General features: G+C 39.9%; 1 protein-coding gene across 2 annotated transcripts in view; it reads right to left on the bottom strand.

Annotated features, from left to right (window-relative positions):
* tfpia (tissue factor pathway inhibitor a) overlaps positions 1-19,322 on the bottom strand; it is a 42,206-nt gene that overhangs the window by 9,836 nt on the left and 13,048 nt on the right. For both annotated transcript variants that reach the window (XM_040027593.1, XM_040027592.1), the window contains exon 2: positions 10,629-10,832. In XM_040027593.1, the coding sequence (XP_039883527.1) occupies positions 10,629-10,832 (204 nt within the window). The remainder of the gene's footprint in view (positions 1-10,628; positions 10,833-19,322) is intronic.

Raw genomic sequence — 19,322 nt, 5'->3', positions numbered from 1 at the left:
CTAAGCCCCCTCAGTCATTCAGTCCATGACACACAGTGTGTGTGTGTGATTCACTTATTAAAATACTTCTGCAATTACATCAAATTGTAATGGGATCCTCTAAATGCCTGTCGTGGTGCAAAAGCATAATCATCAAAGTGTAATCATTATCTTTATCCTCACATCTAAAATGACACTTGTGATGCATTTTATTCAATGAATATTTATTCCAAAGATTGTTAAGGCAGTGAAAGAAATTAAGTAAACATCTTAAGCCTCACATCAGTGGATTGATAAGTGCAAACATCTGCTGTCATCAAACCCACAAATTATTGTTTTACATTCTAGTGGAGATCTCACAGTCTCCAAAAACATACTTAATATGCCAGACTAATTTTCTGAGTAAATTATGCACAAAACAGTCGAATGTGTTCATTACATGGACCGGTGAAGACACTGTTTGAATGGTACTTTAGTCACACACTAGGATGTTCAGATCAGATTTTGTGTTCGTGTTACTTGAATAACAACACGACAACCTGGAAAAGGATTTTAATAGGTTAGAATATGTGAAAAGCAAACTATATTATATTGTTATTAACTTAAAAAAAAAAACCCTGTGCAAAGCTTATCCAAAAGCAGAAATGTAACTGCATTGTCTAAAGAATGGACAAAAAAAAAAAGACATGTTTCAGCAAAAGATTGTAAACAAATTTGATCGTGGCACTTTCATTTCAGTTAGTAAACCTCAATTATAAAAACAAGTCGATCCAATCTCTAAGAATTTACATCAAACTGTTTTTCCAGTACGTTTGGTGCAATCTGGGAACCATCAGCCTGCCTGCTTCCTGTGAGTCTAGTAGATAAGCAGGCAAGATTTTATCCATGTATGCAGAGACATGTTTGTTTGTTTTAATAATGAAGTTGCAATGATGAACTGCATCAAGGTGGTCTGAGTGGATGGTGGTCACTCAGCTCACAATACCAATCTATGGTTCAGGTTAGGCAACGAAAACACTTTGGAGACTGAAGAAGTCTCTTAGACGAGAAACGTTTTTCCCACGCTACGTCCAGATGAACAGAATCGACTTTGGCTAAGGTTACGAACGGACTGTGGTTTTAAACAAAAGTAAATAACACTTTGTTTCTCAAGTAACGTGAGCATTGTTTGTTTCTCCTCTGGTCTTTCCCTGACCTTAACCAAGCACCCTGATGACCAATCCATAAAGTTATCAGCAGTTATATCGGTGGAAGCACGCCATGTCATCAGCACACTACTGATCCATTAGTATTCAGCTGTATGCTTATAAATGTTTACTTCAAGTGATATTTTAGCTGCGTGGAAACATAATTGCACAGATAAAGTAAAACACACAGTCTGAGCTTAAAAACTTCAGCACTCTTTGAAATGGCTCATCAACAGTTAAATGGACAGAATGAACCATCACTGGTTTCCATCAAGACTGCGACAATTAGCCGCCCAGAGAGTGTGATTTACTGGCTAACAAGCCAAGAAAACACAAAATCAATCACTCTTGTTCGAAGCCAAATGAGAATTCTGCTGGGACTTCTGACCTGTGCGTAAATAAATGCTGCTACCTGTCTAAAGTCACTGTGGTCAAGCATCTGAGGACTAATATGGTTGCCAAGTGATATCTTAAAGCCGCACACTGTCTGTTCGGTTTATCTGTTAAGTCTTTGAATAATCACTCTCCACTGAAGGCTGACTGTGATTAAAATGCTATCATTGTAACATCTAAATACATTTCATGAGGTGACTTTGACTTAAAAGCTTGGGCAAAGAGTTGTGCCAAAGGGCCAGGCTTGCGTACTCACCAGAGCAAAGCGGCGATGAATAATTCAAATGCACAATTCACTATTAAAGCCGTGAAGGTGGCAGAGATGATTTGTGTTTTGAGAATTATCGGTCAGCTTTTTATTTTTATTTTTTTTCTCAAATACTGGGTATGAATCATACAGAGCATCCCATCATTCAGCAAAGCACACTTTAATATTTAAGATAGCCGTGAAAGATTCTGAGGGCTGAGCTGGATTACGTGTGGAGAAAAAAAGAAAAACATGTATGTTTTCATATTTTGCCTAAATGTTATCTGCAGAACGAGGAGACAGATGAGATTTTGGAACAATGTACAATGACTCTTTTGATGGGACGAGCTGAATATTTAGACTACATTTCAGATCAGCCCATCGCTTCTTTATCTCTTCGCTTGCTCATTTACTTTCTTTCTGCTTCTTCCTTCATATTTTTTTTGTCAGTACACGTCACCGTATTTTGAAAGGTCTTTATTGTGCTTACACATTCTCAGTGAAGCCTCATGTGGAAAGAAAAGACAGCTGATCTGTAATGGAAGAGTAAATAACGAAAAATAAACAAACTCAGGGTGGAAAAATAATTGAAGCCTGTGAATTCCAGTTGATAATGACAGACACAGATCTCAACAGCAACTTTTTCATTCAAAATATATTGCGATATGCTTCTGATTACATTGTTATTATGCTATTTTTGTGATTGAAAAGTAATAAATAAATGCAGCTTCCACCCTATAAGCACTGATAAAGGTCAGCGCTTGCAGGCTGAGCTGCGAGGAGAAGAAATATTATATGATTGTCTGTCTTATCTCAGCAGAAAAAAAAAGAATGTCAAAAAACTCAATAATTGGAAGGTCCCGAATTACTTTCTAAAATTGCACATGCCTGTTAGTTAAGCAAGAATGCAACTAATTATTATTGAAAACATTTTCTTTTCATTAGCAATTCATCTGCCAGTGACTCAGGCCGACCGACTCAGAAAGAATGCAGTGAACAGTGGAAAGGCTCATAACAGTTTCCCATAAGACTAAATGGATAGATTTCAGTGGGGAATTTCTAACTAACTCACCAACTGTCCAGCTGCTTCAATATATTAATTCACTGGCATAAAGAAATTAAATAAGAAGCTCTAACTAGAAATTGTTTGGCATTTTTGCTTACTGCATATGTTTTATTTCCCTTAACTCCACATTGAAGCTTCTAATTGAAACATACGAAACCCAAATTAGATGGGAACTATAATCACAGTCATGCTCATCGTTGTGGTTACTGGTTCATTGGAAACCCTTCAGATTAGGGAAAACAAAAGACTACTTGTAGAGGTACAGAATCAGGGCAGCTGATGTAACTCCAGTACATGAAACTGATATTACATACATCTATTGGGCCACCTAATTGGATGTGCTTTTACATTTATGCTCTTTAAAGTATTGCAAATATTGCCTAATATGTGCTCTAAATGGCTTTCTGCTGCTCTTAAATGTAACATCTGACACAAAATTACATAAACTATAACTGAATTCCAAATTATCCACAGCCTCATGTACAGTACAGATGAGGTGGTATAAAAATCCTTTAAGAAAATGCTGTTACTAAACGAACTAACCCTTTAACCTGTCAAACATCATTATGTCACAGCCCAAATAACACACCTCTGTACCACTGTGTCCAGCAGCAGTGAGATGGCAAATCTGGAAATTACAACATTGCCTTTGCTAATTTTCATCTAGCATAATAATGTCACAACATATTTGTAAAACCTTAATAAAAACAATACATTTCTATGATTTTGAGATTTCATACATAAACACTGCTGGAGTGTGAGGAATAAACAAATCAACAAAAATGATGGATTTCGGGGGTAAGATTTATTTACTGGTTTACTTAACCACCTCCAAACATAATTCAGTCCCCAAATAGTCACTGCAAAACAATGTAAAAACAGCTTACCCTTGTATAATGATGTTGTTTAGTACACAGGCCTTTTCCACACCCTTAACAAATTTGACATTTCAAAGACCTCCAGCAATATAATACCGTTTGTGTAGTTACAGGTTTGCTGCTATCTCTTTTTTCACTTTGGTGTATAAAAAGCTGTGCTCACACGCTGAATGTAAGAGGTAAGTACAAATAAGCACATCAGTGACAGAGAAACCCTTGTTTGTCTCCCTGACCTGTGCGGGCTTAGCTATAAAAGGCAAAGCAAACTAAAAGAAGAGTTTTGGACCTGGTGATTTTTTTGGGGTAAGCCACAATGTTCCTCACATCGGTCTCTGACCTTTACAAGAAGATTCTCAACAAGCTGTCTATGTCTTTGTCATCTGGTGTAACGAAGTTTAGAAGGGACAGGTGGCATAAATCAAATCAGAGTGTGCAGACTTTTTGCCGTGTGCAGTGTTTGTGAGAAATAAAGGGTTGCTGATTTGACAGGCCTGCTGCACAGAACGAGTCAAAACACAGAGGAAGACATTGGATCTTAAAGATCTGATTCCTGAGAATTAGTGATGACATTTTCAAGGTTTCATTGTGAAAGAGTCTAGCTTTGTATTCCTGTTGGCAAAACCATACAGAGTCGCTGAGTGAAGGATTTAATGTGCTCCATCATACAAACAAACATATCCTGTAAAAGGCCAATTGGATAGTGGAGAGCACACTAACAGGTAGTGATAATGAAATTTTGATGCTAATTTAGGTTAATTTCAAATTAATTTACAAACCCATCAGACTGAATAACACAAATGTGATATTCGTTTTACTAATGTGGACCTGAAGGCAACTTAATTACGTTATGAATGGCTTGAGTTGTTTAAAGCAATCTTACCTATACAGTATGTGAAAGAAATACGTAAGTGAAAAGTATTGAGTTAACATAGTTACCAAGTTAAAGCTCTTGAATGATACATGCACCAGATTCCTTTATATTTGTGTGTGTAAGCATTTAAAGCCTGCTGTGAATCAGCATGAATGAAACAGGAACTTGTTGGCTTATTTCCTTTCATTGTAGTTTCGACTTTGAGTTTAAACCAAAGTCATCACCCAGCGCTGGAAAAAAAGGATACACTCCTGAAAGTGCGATTCAATTTAGATAAAAGCCACCACTACACGCTGTCCCTTGCTTGTAGTGCGCTCTAACATGTTTTTATTTGTTCAACCAAAAACCAATAAAGGCCGTCCTGGAAGTGCCCTTTAAATGACATCATACAGATATGTTACATTTATAGCTGCATTTAATGCAGTGATATTTTCTTTATAACCAAAAGGCTGCAAGTTTCAAACTTGTGTGAGACTTTAGACACAGACCAGTTATCCTGTGGCCTCACGCAATAGTGTGGATCAAATGGAGGCATTTCCGGTATGTAACAATGGTTGGAGGATGCAAATCCATTCATGATCCTCTTGTTTGACTGCATTAAGCATCCCATAACATGCTAAAAGTAAAGTTTTCTTACTGTGAGAGAAACATATTCCACGTTGATCAGACATGCTTCAGTATTAAAAGTGTATTATTTATATGCTATACATTCTGCACGCAGCTCCAGAACCGAGACAAAACTGCTCCTCACCCATTCCCAAATTTGCTTTTGTCGACTTCAAGTGTTTTTCACAACACATACTTCAGAATTCACCTGAAGTGCTTCTGAAGTGAGGCGCTGCGGCACAACCTGACTGTGGATAAATTGAACTTCCAATTGTGAACGGGGCTAATTATCGCGGCTTTGATTGCTTTTCAAGTGCGACAGTTTTATGATATATTACTCTCGTCCCACTTAACAAAAGCTAAGTGCAGTGCAATGAGTGACAGGATGTATTGCTGTGCTGTCAAGGCTGCACTTAGCAGGTGTCACGGTGCTTTCACCGTCACCAATTGATTTGGGAGGATACAGCAGGGATCAATGAAGGGGTCCTGTCACTCCTTTTATTTAGTCCATCTTTTACTCATAGTTTCACAAACACACACTCATACTCAGAGTGGCCTTTCTACCTTTACTTTTAGTACACTCAGGATTTAGTTCTGAGCTTTTTTTGTATGTGCGTGTGTGTATATCCGTTAAGCCCAGTCACGCCACACTACAGAAAAACAGCTACCGCATAACGTGTTTGAACTTGCGTCTTGCAGCGTGGAGGTTAAGCGAAGTTTAGCAATAATGAGGGTTGAATAAAATTTTCCATCTCACCAAGAAAAAAGGGAGTTGAAAAAAAGCAACTCATCTCGACTTGTCTGTTTTGCAATCTGACAGTTGGCGCACAATAGCAGGTGTGCTTTATGGCAACACTGATTGCATGCTATCAACAGCCTAATGGGAATTTATAGAAGTATCTGCAATCTTCTCTATATGCAGCAGGCATCTCACACAATGTTGCAGGGAGGAGTAAGAGAGAAATAGCCGCAGCAGTGTTATAAATATCCACAATTTTACATCTGCATTTTGATTTTACCTGGGAACGCTACCATAGAGAAAACCTTCCCTCCTAGTCAGAACCCAGTGGGACAAAAAGTATTTTTAGCTAGATTGTTGATTTCACTCTAATTGAGCCAGAAAAAGTCATCCCAAATCTTTTACGGTAAGTCTGAGGTGAATCTGCACCCATCATAAAATTATTCGAGCAACTCAGACAGATAAACAAGCACTGCCTATGTGCACACTACTTATAAAAGCCATTCCTTCTTGCCCTCTTCCTTCTGTACAATCTTGATTGCTGTATATATGGTTGATGCATGCGTTTCCCAGTAATAGTTTTTATCTAATCTAAATGCAATTTAAAATGGCTATATTGCCTCTGATGAACCTATTACCGGCAGATTGTGGTGCATGACTGCATGATGTAAGCAGATTCCTGTTTGCTTTCACTTTTAGATGTTGAACACAGCTTTGGCAGTTTGGGGAATTAAACTGTATTTTTGGGCTTAGAAACCTTAACTATGTACACGAGGCCTGTAAGGCTTTAAAGTGCTCCAGAGATTTCAGAGGTGTGGCTCTGGAATATTATTTCCAGACAGCAGGGATATAAAGAGGATAAAAAAAAATGGGTGTTTGTCTGTTGAAATGCAAACTTGTGACACCAGCATAGGGGACTAACTAGCTTTGTGTCTACAGGTAACTGGTAATCCCGAGCTCCAGCATAAGACAAACAGCTATCCTGCAGGCTCACAGGCCATTCAAGACTAAAACAACTAAAAGTGCCTTCTTGCAACAGCAGGAAGCCACTATTTTATTCCACAAGATCCTTTTGTGGTCTCATAAGGAAATGTCATGAAAACACTTTTACTTGCTATTCAGGAGCACAGTTTAAAGGTACTTTACTTGAGTGTTCCCATGTTGCTTTCTAGCTTAAGGTTAAATTATACACTGCATTTATTTTTATAGAAATAACTGTTTAGTGTGACAGAGAGTTGTTTTTGAACACTAATATTTTGCACTGAAAGAATCAATATGCAACAACATCAGGAAGAAGGAACACAAGAAGCTGGAGAAATACCAAGGGCTCAGCGAAGAGCTTTAGAAGATGTGGAGGGTGAAGGTAACAGTGCCAGTGGTAATCGGAGCACTAGGTGCAGTGACTCCCAATCTAGGCGAGTGGCTCCAGCAGATCCCAGATGAACAATATCTGAGATCTCTGTCCAGAAGAGCGCAGTCCTAGGAACAGCTAAGATATTGCGCAGGACCCTTAAGATCCCAGGCCTCTGGTAGAGGACCCGAGCTTGAAGGATAGACAGATTCTTATATTCTTATATATTCTGTTAGCTTTCGCTCAATACATTTTTTGCATCACATCCTGAATGCAAAAGTGAAATATGGCACATATATTTCAGCATTAATAATAATGAATACTTTAGAGATTTCTGTGGCTGGCACAAATACCGATACCTTAGCACCCATGGAGCTACTTTGCTAATCCTAGTCATGTTTCTTGCTATAATCCTTGGAAAAACAGGCACAGTTTTTAGTTTCTAAAGCCAAGAACAATGCTGCTCCTTCATTTTCATGTCCTTTACACACAATAGACAGGCTAATGATGCAAATTCATGCTTCAGCATGTGAAGCACATTTGGAGTTATTAAATGCATACTGACTAATATTTTGCAGCCCTCTCAATTTGAAAAAAAAAAAAAAAGATCCTGATTTTCTGTTATTAATGTAATTACCATTTAGTGATAAAAGCTACTTGCAAGGTAGCTTTGTCTCCTGCCTAAAAACAACCAATTTCAAATGTCATATCTGACGAGGATATCAGTGTACCATGCTAAAATTTTCTAAGGAGCCATTTCCTTGTTTGGCTTCAGTCTCTCGCCTGTTTTTAAGATTAGGTTTAAAACTGTCCTTTTTGATAAAGCTTATAGTTCGGACTGGGCCAGGTGACCTTGAACCCTCCTTGATTATGCTACTACAGACTTTGCTTTGCTGGACTTCCCATGACCCACTAAAATCACATCTTTCCACTACCTCTGTGTGTCACAGTGTTTTTATCAATAATGGTTGTCTGTGATTTTCTGATGTATTCGGATAACTAGTTCCTGGATCATGATTACGCTTAGTTATGCCTCATTCCCCACCTGTCTCCACCTTCCTTATCAACCCCAGTGTGTATAAATAGCCATGTCTACGGGTCTTATTTTACTCCTCCTAAATGTTTTTAATGTTTTTTTGTTTGTTTTTTGGACTGTGCCATACTTTGTTTATGCTGGGTATTGTTTGTTATTAAAATTCACCCAAATAGTCTTGTTTTGTTGTGTTTTATTTTTTCTAGTTTGTATGCAGGCTTGTGCAGCATTTGGGTCATCCTCTATAAACTTCAGCATTAACAGTATCTTCATATAGTAATTCTGAATGTCATTAACTTTTGTGTTTTCCCCAGACCTCCCAGCTGTCTTCAGGCCCTTCCTGAGCCTGGCTCTGCTGGAGGTCTCTTATTGTTAAAAGGAATTTCTTCCTTCCCACCATCCCCGAGCAGTCACCCATAGTAATTTGACTGTTGGGGATTTCTCTCAAATATCTGTAAGATCTTTACCCTCTAGTAAAAAAGGTGACAGTTGTGAATTTTTTAAGTGACCTTTTCAGGGTCAAGCTGGGTAGTTTTCATTAAAAAAGGTCAAATTATACATAATTATGACCCAGAAACTTAAATCAATCTTCCAAGTTTCCTTTTATACATTAACCAGATGGCTTCTGCAAAACTGTTCAGAATTAATGTGCTGGCAATGTTCCGTGTTAGCAACATACCAACAGAATGACTTTATAATAGGATTTTATGCCCAAGGAGGCAATAAAGCCTAATGAGGAACAGCAGTCCTTGAAAACAAAAATGATCCTTTGCTAACAACAACAGTGCCACGATCCTCGGTCTGAGCGTGCTCACTATGAAAAATTATCTGTGTGTCATAGGTGTCCTTTTTTTCTGCTCTTGCTCTTGACGAAGGCGGTCGCACTTTTCTCCTCTCCCTTAGCTTCCCTGCTTAGCCTCTTATGTCCTTGTCTAGTCTCGTGTTTTTGTATTACTTTTCCCTGGAACACTCTCTCACAGTCTGTTCTCTAAAACCTAAAAGAGGAATTATGGATTTGATCAACTGGTCCCTAAATGCAACTGACACCCCTTTCTCAACGAGGAGTCTGGGCTCGGGTGAGCCTGAGTACTGAAGATATCTACCTATTCGGAGCCATGGTAACGGGGTTCTTGCTGATCGGAGCTGGCTTGGCCCTGACTTATCGAAGAATTAAGAAAGTGGAACCGGCTGTTCAAACCCCCACAAGGCTGCCCGCTGGGATTGAAATGATGGGACGAGGCATGAGTTTCTCAAAATGGGCTCATTGAGTGTAGCATGGATAAGATCTTGGAGAAGCTTACAGCTGCCGTGAATACTCAGAATAAGACCTCTGAGTGCAAACTGGATTACATCTCGGAAGGGCTCGCTCGGAATAACATCTCTGAGCGCAAATTGGATCACATCTTGGAGAAGCTCACGGCTCTCCAACGGGAGATTGAGAGACCAGTGTTGGACTGTTAGAACAGCTTTGAAATTCATATGAGCTGTTTGCACTAAAGTAAAAAGCACCATCACTTCATGCGGATACCCTTTCGGCGCCAGCTGCGGTCTCAAGGCTGGAGCCGAACAAAAACACCCTGATAACGGCTGTGTTTAGTCTGTTCCTTCCCATTCCATGCAAGGCCACCCAGGTTGGCTGGAAGACTGTTTACTTAGCCTAGCAGGGCGAAGGACACTGTCTCAGCTGAACTCTGGACACGCACACACATACATATACACTGAATATGCACACACTCATCCCCCCTCCCTTTCCAAACGTCTTCGATGCTAGTTCCCTCCTGGGAACACGGCGGGTCTGAGCCCATGCTGGAATAGTAGCGCTGGGCAGGATGGCTGCTGTGTTTGCTTCGGATTACTCCTCACCCCCCACCCAACCCTGTGGCTTGTCACGTGTTCCATAATGTTGTGCTGTGGACATTTATGTGCTTTTTTATGCAGAGGAGTTTTTTTGTTTCCTGTTCTCATGCTGTCCTCCCAGGACCCCAGCATGAGTAGAGGTCTCCTTTTTTCCTCTTGTACTTTCCCATTGTAGTGTATAGTGTTTTTTTCTGTAATGCTACAGATCTCCGACCTGTATCCCCATGTGATGTCTGTGTTGTGTGTGTAAGGTCGGGGGGTCCTATTTCACTGCAGGGCAACCTGCACGTGGTGAATAAAGCCTTGATTGATTGATTGATTGATTGATTGATTGATTGATTGATGTGTTCACTGCTCAAGTGAGTTTTCAAAAAAAAGTCAAAAAAAAAAAAATTTAGTCAGCCAAAAAAGTTAGACTCACCCGAGACGAGGCATGTTTCCTCGCATTCTTCCAAAGTCTCAAAATTGTTCTGGTTTCCGCCACAGCCTCCATATTCGAAGAGTTCACAGCGTCCGGAGTCAACATTGAAGAAGTATCTGTCCTTTATGGCCCTGCACGGCCCCGGCTCGTCCTTCAGGGCACATAACTCACTGAAGATGACGGGTTCAGCTGGCACTCCATGTGCTGTTGTGGGACAAGAACAACTTTTAGTGCTCGGCTTCTTTTGGCATCCAGTAAAATGGATTTTTTTTTTTTTTGTGAGGAAAGAAATTAGGTCACAGCATCAAACTCTAACCTCGGGCTTTGAGATAAGGTAAAGTTGCATGGCAGTATAATTTTTAAAAGACTTTCGTGTAAACGGCTGACAGTCAGCTTTCGGCCGTTTACACTTTAGACACAAGAACAGCACGCCGTGTGACCTGACAAAATAATTCGAAATATGCAAATATTTAGTCAGAAAAGCTACTCACATATTTTATTTTTATGCAATAACTTAAAATAAAACTTCTACTTTTGGCATACTTTTTTTTTGGACTTGCACTGAAAATAAGGAAGCACCAGCAAAACTCCCCTGCGACATAAAAGCAGATCAGATCCAGGTAGGTGGCAGCTGGAAGGAAAAGACTGAGTGAAGGCAGCACAAATTTCCCAGCATGCTGCACACAGCGATGGCTTGGACTGCAGCACATCAAATTATTTATTGCACAAACTGCGAGACCGGATCATTAGAGTGTTAAATAACCGGGCCTGTTGAGGTGAACTTTCTTGATCACTAGGCGGTTGAGGTCACAACTTTTAAGATCAGTGGACAATGGAGCTTTGCACAGACAGCGTTCTCTAATGTCATTAATATTTATAAAAGCTGGCTTTGTCAGATCCATGAAAAAAAGGTGACACGAAACCCTCTGAGCTCTACTAACCACCGTTGCGAATGTTAAATCACTGTCTCTGTGTGCTGCTGGGAAATAGCTTTCTCTGTCCTCATCCCTGCTGTTTTTAGGTCAGGTCTCTGTTATGCTCGCCTGCAGCAGTGCAGTTACTTCAAAACCCACTGAGATCTCTTTGGTTTGTTGGATATCTGTCCAAAAGGGGTTTGCAGATGGTCAAAGCTTGAACCACAGCATTTAAAAATGTCTTTATGGATTCTGCGCATGCTAATGTAATAAATAAATCGATGTGTTGCAATCTCTCACTCAGTGTTTTCTACCTTCCCTGCTTTTTTCACGTACGAGCACAGAGAGGAGTGATTTTTGAAACCTGGGAGTGTGAATCAATACTCGCGCAATCCGGCACAATGAAAAAGTATAATATCGCAAATGCACACAGACACAAAAATTGATTGCTTTTGCTATGGATCCCCAGTAAGTGGTGGTGCTCAACTGTCTTAAAGAATGCATGACAATTTCCACCTATGCTGCCTATTCTGCAGAGAAGGTCTGAGGTAAATATAGCCACGTTTGTCACTTATTGTTATTTTCACTGTCATTCTCAGGACTTGTCCTAGATCTGCTTTGGCTAGATTAGCAAGTCACATTGTAAGGCAAAAATTCCAAGAATACTGGTTAAGTTCGGAGCTCTCTAGAGACATTTTCACACATGCAATGCAACCCAAAACCATTTCCTGCTAGAGCTGCATGTGAGCACTCAACATTTCCAGTGCCTATGCCATTTTCACTTCTGCCTCTGCTTCTGGGGTAAAGTCCCAGTCTTCCTCCATTTACTCAGATGCTTAAGGCAACCACTGTATTAATGGCTTACTTAAAAATAAGACAAAAGGAAATCCTAAGTAAAGTGAAGACAAGTGTTAAAACAACGAAAAATGCACAAGAAAGATCTTTTTTTTTTTTACAGCTTATCAAACTGAGGGCCATCTCCTGCGGGCTGCAGGCAAAGAGGCATGGTAGAAGCAGGATAGATCACCGGTCCATCACAGGAAGGACACAGTCAGACAACTACAAATTCACCAGATAACTTAACAAGCAAATGGGGGGTGGAATCAGAGTGGAATTATAGAAAGGCCTCTCCTGGCTGGAGGGCTTAAACCAGGAACCTTCTTCCAGTAAAGTGACACTGTTAACTCCTGCATTACCATACCAGCATACACAAGGAACAGAACTGAATTAATAAGATTTCAAGGCCATATAAAATATATATAATATATATATATATATATATATATATATATATATATATATTTATTTTAAAAATCACCCACTTTATTTTTGCAGCTGGGATGAAAAAAAACAAGGTTTGTTTTCTGAAAGCTACAGAGTTTCATCAAAACAGGTCCTCTAATGGGACCTACCCTAACCCCTCTCCTATCAGCACAGCAGTCAACAAACAGTCACTCTGCCAGGAAAGGTAATGAGGGCAGCAGCTCATCCTTTCAGCCTGTCCTCCTCCTTTACCTGACCAATTCTAGCTTGCAACCAGCCATTGGGGATACCAATCAGATATTCCCAATCTCCTTCTTTTCAGCCGACCTGTGTTACTACTACTGCATGTGGTGAGGCCAGCAGAGTTTCCCTGAAGAGTCTTGTGGTATTTTTGTGTTTGTTCATGCTCCTCTTGCCGAGGCTGATAAGCAGTAGCAGACAGGAAGGAATTGCACATTGACATAGGTGAAGTGAGTCTGTCTGGTACCCCACACAGGCTATGTGGACGCACCTTAGTGCTGAAACACACTGAACAAACTTTAAAGAGAAAGATGGCAAGTCACAATTGTTTGCTCTCTTCTTTGAGATCGAATGCCTCGGGCTACCATGGTTACAGCACAAAAAATTCTTTAAAAATAAGAGTGCAGACATGGTGCAGACTGGGCTTTGTGTTACACAGTGTCTTGCAAATAGGAATGGTCAATAAGCCAGAATTTGACTTTCCAAGGAGACGGAAAGGAAACAGGTTCCTCCTATTGATTTCTGCTCCTCCTGTCTAAGCCAGACCAAAGCAATAAGGACTCTTTTCTTCTATCACTCATGTTCATTATTCAGACAGAAGCATTGTGAGGCAGTGTAAAAGAAACACAACTGAAGACAACGTTGACACACAAATGAAGACATTTTCTCTGCAGGGAAACCAAAAAATTCCAGCCAATTCCATGTGGTGACTCAAAACTTCCTTTAAAGAATTTGTTTGGATTCAGGAGACAGACACCTTCTGTTTTTAATTTCAGGCTTAAAGCTTTCCTTTTTGATAAAGCAAATAGTTACGGCTTCAGGTGACCCTGAACCCTCAGGCTGCTGGGGACTTCCCATGATGAGTGTTTCTTCCTCACGTGCCTCATTTCCCTTTCTATGTGTTCATACACCATTTTCTATTTATTCATCAGTAATTATTTATCTCTGGCTCTCTTCCACAGCGTGTCATTTTTCTATCTCCCTCACCCTAAACCGATCGCAGCAGATGGCCACCCCTCCCTGAGCCTTCCTTCCCACTGTTGCCAAGTGCTTGCTCAGAGTGGGTCATCTGATTGTTGGGGTTTTCTCTCTATTATTGCAGCATCTTTACCTTATACCTTGAGGTGACTGTTATAAATAAATGCTATAATTAAACCTGAATTGAAAGTGAATTGATTTACAATTTTAAGACACATGTTAAGACACATACAGTACACTCAGCACAAACAAGTGCCATTTTCTTTTCATGTCATGAGATGTCAGCCAACAGCGGTTCCTTTGATTTGAAGCCTGACCCCTGCCCAATCCTGCATTTTCATTTAATGTTTTGGGGGGGTTTAAATTGGAAAACAATGACCAGACCTGCAACGATCAGATTTTTTTCTTGATAGGTTCAAAATAAAATTAGAATAAAGATAACGAGTCATGTCAGGTATTCCCAGTAGCTTTTCCTCTGAACAATGGTAGGCTAGCATAAATGAAATTCGCCACTGCCTCCAGTATTTTACAATTAAGAAGTCCTCCTTTTTTATGCACCCTTTTAATGGAAAACCCATCAGTGCAATCAAGTACAATCAGGAGTGCCGCAAAGAAGAAAAGGCTGAAATTAATTACATAGATGGCATTAAAGAAAGAAATGCTGAGAGTTTTTGAATGGTTGGCGTGACATGAGCAATCTTCTGGTCACAATCATTCCAGCTCAGGTTTTCTTGAGCAGCATCATAGAACTGCAGCTAAATGCCAAAGAGATTCAAAATTAAATAATTCTGAATGAACAGCAATAATATTGTTTTTATTTTTGTCAATCCCAAGCTGTTTTTCTTGGTGGAAAATTATATATTATGATCAAAAAATTAACAAATGTATGTAAAAGGCTATAAGCTGTATTTTACATGATGCAATTTGCAAACTAAAATTAAATCTTTAAAGTATGCCGGGGTAAAATTCAATAAAAAACACACACTTTCACACACACACACCCCTGAGCAATCTACAAATCCATCCAAAGCTCTGGATCTGTCATCAGAAATCCTCTACAGAGTTGAACAGAGGGTAAGTAAATATTGTTCACAAAAGGCATCAGAAAAATCCTTGGACCTATTAGCATGCTTCTTGAAATATGAAATATGGAGCGTAATGAATCAGGAAGCAGATTTCAGGTACGTCAGATTTCTATTGATGGCTACTCTTCTGAATACTGCTGACAAGTTCAGCTTGGCCAAGATTTGTACGTACACATATGGACGGATAAAGATCCGAGTTGCTCAACATGTGCGCTGTGCTGAGCACCTCTGTAATTCCCTGGGCAGGTTGAGTCTGATTGAAACCCAGTCCCAGCTTGTTCGGTGTACCAGAAGATTATCCCTCGTCTTCATTTCTAGGGCCCTTTGCAAAGAGGATTGAATTACCACAAAGCAGCAAACAAAAACAGGCAACCCATGAAAGAGTCGAAGAGAAAATACGAAAGAGCACGCACCATCATCAGGATGACAGTTAAACATGATGTGCTAAAAGACAAGCTTGGGAAAGTGAGACAGATAAAGATGGAAAACAAAGATAAAGAGCAGAGTAATGCCACAGTTTTGACAGCTCCCAGTGCATTTGTCATCTATAGCATCAACTGTATGAATGTTCGCTGCAGGAAGGGAAAATAGTATGGTTTTAACATTTCCCCATGCGTTGAGATTTGAAAAGAAACAGCAGAAAGAGAACATTTACTCACTAAGCTGAATAAATGACCACAGTATCAATACAATAAGAAATGCCTCCAGTGCCCTGAAAACAACACTTATCAGGCACATATACTAAACAACACAATGTCTGATTTTATTAGTGCCAAGCTAAGTAGCATTGACATCATGGCGCATGCTGATAAAGAGTCTGCCTTCTACTGGCTGAAGAGGGTTTCATATTCCTATGTAGCCAACATCGTGCTCAGTCTATACGTTTTAAGTTCTTTATCTTATCTCACGCACGAGTGCAAGACGTCTGCACTAATCCACGCTCAGCTATTTGACAACTGTGAGCACACAGTTCAGGTATTCATAGAGTACTTCATGTGTTTACTTACTTATGCACTCAAAACAGTACGTCAAACTGTGGAAGTAATGATTTAGGAAACATCACTGACAGTCTTCATAGAAAGCCTGACAAACTACAGATTCACTCATGTCTGAGTGCACTGCGCGAGGACCCAATCTGCAATCAGTGACATGATCCACGAGTTTAAAGGAGGTTTTTTTTTATGTCCATTCCTTTTAAGGCTTGATGAGATAAAATAATCATTACTTAGTTGGTGAGTTTATTTAAGACAGGGAAAAAAAATGGTAAACATTGCTTGAAAAAGCTGCTTATGGAAAATTCATTTCTTTACTAACTCGTCTCAGTAAATATTTAACAAGTGCAAATTCCAATAAATAAAACTGATATTGGATTGCAACACTTGGGTCAATATGCATAAACATTTATGAAGAAATCAAAAGGATGCATCAGCGTGCCAGTGTAGATAGGCCCGAGACTTAAGAAATGCTGTGTGTTTATCAGAGCCCTGCCCTGAGGCCAGTGGACAAAGGGCTGAGGGCGAGTCAGTGAGTCACAGTGTGTCCCAAGATTTTACAGCTGACCTCAGAGCAAATAAGGCCACCCTCACTGCGTATGTGTTTCTGCCTCTGTGTGTGCGCGCACGTACATACACACTTCCAAACATGCATTCGTTTTGTAACTTGGTTTCAGGAGAGTTTCGTTCTCTTTTTAGAGCACAGAAGGATACATCTCTGCTCCCTGAATGCTTTGGCATTTACACACGAGGTCTATAACAGTCTTTGTCAGCTCTGGCAAAAAGGGACAAATCAGGGAAGGACATCTAGTTGACACACACCTGCATTTGCTTCCTGATTGGATGTTATCTATGACAGTGTTATGCATCCAGATTAAAACTTGAAAAAAACAGACTTAGCAGTGTTTCCAGAAGCTGTAATTTACATCGTAGGTTTAAATGTTGGGTAAGTTAAGCCACTTAAAAGGAAGGAGTGTCAGGGAAATGTCTACAACTGAACACTAGAAAAAAAAAAAAAAAACTGGTACTGGAAACGTAAAAAACAAAATTCATCACTTAAACTTGATTGTTTAACCTTGGAAGCATCAAGGACAAAAATTGGCAATAAGTGCTGTAAAACACTGCTCTAATATTTGGGTGGGGTAGACTATTGGAAAATTCAATCTATTAGGTGAAAGAAATACATTTATTTGAAGTAATTATACTAAAAACTGTCTGTTTTTCCTTGTTGCAGGCGTGACTTCACAGTTTTTAACAAAAAAGCACAATAAATTATAAATTGATTTTTCTTTTGTTTGTTTTTTTGCAGACTCAAACTGGTGAATTTGGTGGTTCTGCAGATGATGTCATTTTGAATTACACTCTCACAAACAGGTTTGAACCATTGTTTTCGGTTAATCTATTAACAGAGCAGAGCTCACTTTAGCAAGTGTACACAATTAATGCTTAGTGTGGTTGAGGCTACAAACGGCAAGATACTGGGTGGGTCAGCAAAAAAAAAAAAAAAAAAAAAAAAAAGAGGGTTGCACAGGAAAAATCATCCTGCACATCATTCCACATTCAGCTCATTAAAGCAACAGACCTGGGTCTTTGCCACAGAAAGATGACCCGATTCCTGCATCAATCGTGGAAGCAGGAGGAAGTTCCTCCAATGGCTCTTCATGCTGAGAGATCAAAGAGGGCCTCAAGCACCTTTTAAAGTATTTTCGCCAGCAGATCAAAGGAATCCCCCTGAAACACTGACACGTTCATGCCTCCAGGACAAATGTGTTGCCATTTCTACAAACAATAAAAGCTTTGAAAGTTCAGGTTGTGTGGTCGGGAAACAAACCGGGGGCTACCCTGAAGCCAGAGTGAGTAGTGAACCAGTTCATGTCTGGGCAGCCATGGGTTGGGTCCCTGTATCGCTCAGTTCACAGAGAATAGACAAAACCCTGCCACAACTGGTGGCTTGACTGCTGCTGGAGACACCCAAGTTAAAAACCTTTGTGAAGTTAAACTTCACAATCGCCGCCAAACTTACAAAGTTATCATGCAGAGCTCTGTTTATCTCGGTGTATAGTATGTTTTATCTGGTGTTGCTAAAAAAGATTGCAACAGAGCTTTGCTTTAGGCTGCAAGAAAACCTGCTTAATTATCCAAAAGGCTTGTGGGATCCATGCATTTTTAATCAGAACCTCTGTGATGGCGTGGCAGGTGGGGAGGGAGGAGAGATGCAACGAGCAGGATAATTGTTGCTCCACAACTCGATAGCTTTTGTGGACTCATTTGTCCATGCCAGGCCAGATTTAACACTTATCTCCACTTACCTTGTTTTGTTTTTTTTTAACCCAGGTCCACTTTTTCTTTGTTAGCTTGTTCTTCTCTTTCTCTGAGAGCCTGGTGAGATAAACCCAAAAACTTTGTCTGCCTTTTCTTTATGATCTTAACCCTTTTTCATATATCTTGCAAACCTGAAGAGACTTTTTCTCCTATTTCAGTTCAGTGGTGGAAATCACTCCACGTTGCAAAGGCATTATCTATTCCTGGCAATATCTAAGTTGAGCCTCTACCTGTTTCCCACTTGGTCTTGATAATAAAACAATAGTGGGAACCACAAATCCCTCTCGCTTCAGTGATTCTTCCAATTCCGTGCTGTGACATTTGCAAAGCCAAAACACTGCCGACCCCAAAAAATCCCACTCCGTGCCAATTAGAGTCTGGTTCAGCCGGTCCTCAGCCAATCAACCAGACAAACCATGTTTCCTGGATGCCACTCTAATAGGATGTGTGTGATTAGCTGAACCGCAGGTTAGTGACAGTTATCTGCACACCTGTGTGTGCCACTGCAAGAAATTAAGTTTACATCGGTACGAGCAAAATGATAGTCTGGTCCCTTTAATTTGAGAGAAGACTGTGACTTCTCAGTCCAGAAGGAGCATATGGCAGACAATGATGCAGGCATAAGTTCGACATAAGTTGCAAAAGCCGCTGGGGGAGAAAATACAACAGCACCATCTGCTATAGTGAGGAAGTCCCAGCTACAAAAAGACTCACAATTATTCATCACGTCACTGGCAATGACAACCAAATCATTCTCAGAAATGGCAGTGTTGAGACCAGTAATGGAAAACTTTCATTACAAGGCACGCTGATATAACACATTCGGATTAGATTAAAACTTGTAACTGCTGTCTTTAACCGATTAGAACTATATATCTGAATAAATCAGTTCATTTATTT

The sequence above is a fragment of the Simochromis diagramma genome, unplaced genomic scaffold (assembly GCF_900408965.1).
Source record: "Simochromis diagramma unplaced genomic scaffold, fSimDia1.1 OVJJ01000343.1, whole genome shotgun sequence".
NCBI classification, from domain to species: domain Eukaryota; kingdom Metazoa; phylum Chordata; class Actinopteri; order Cichliformes; family Cichlidae; genus Simochromis; species Simochromis diagramma.
Note: the sequence above shows the minus strand (reverse complement) of the source record. Positions and strands in the feature narration are given on the sequence as shown.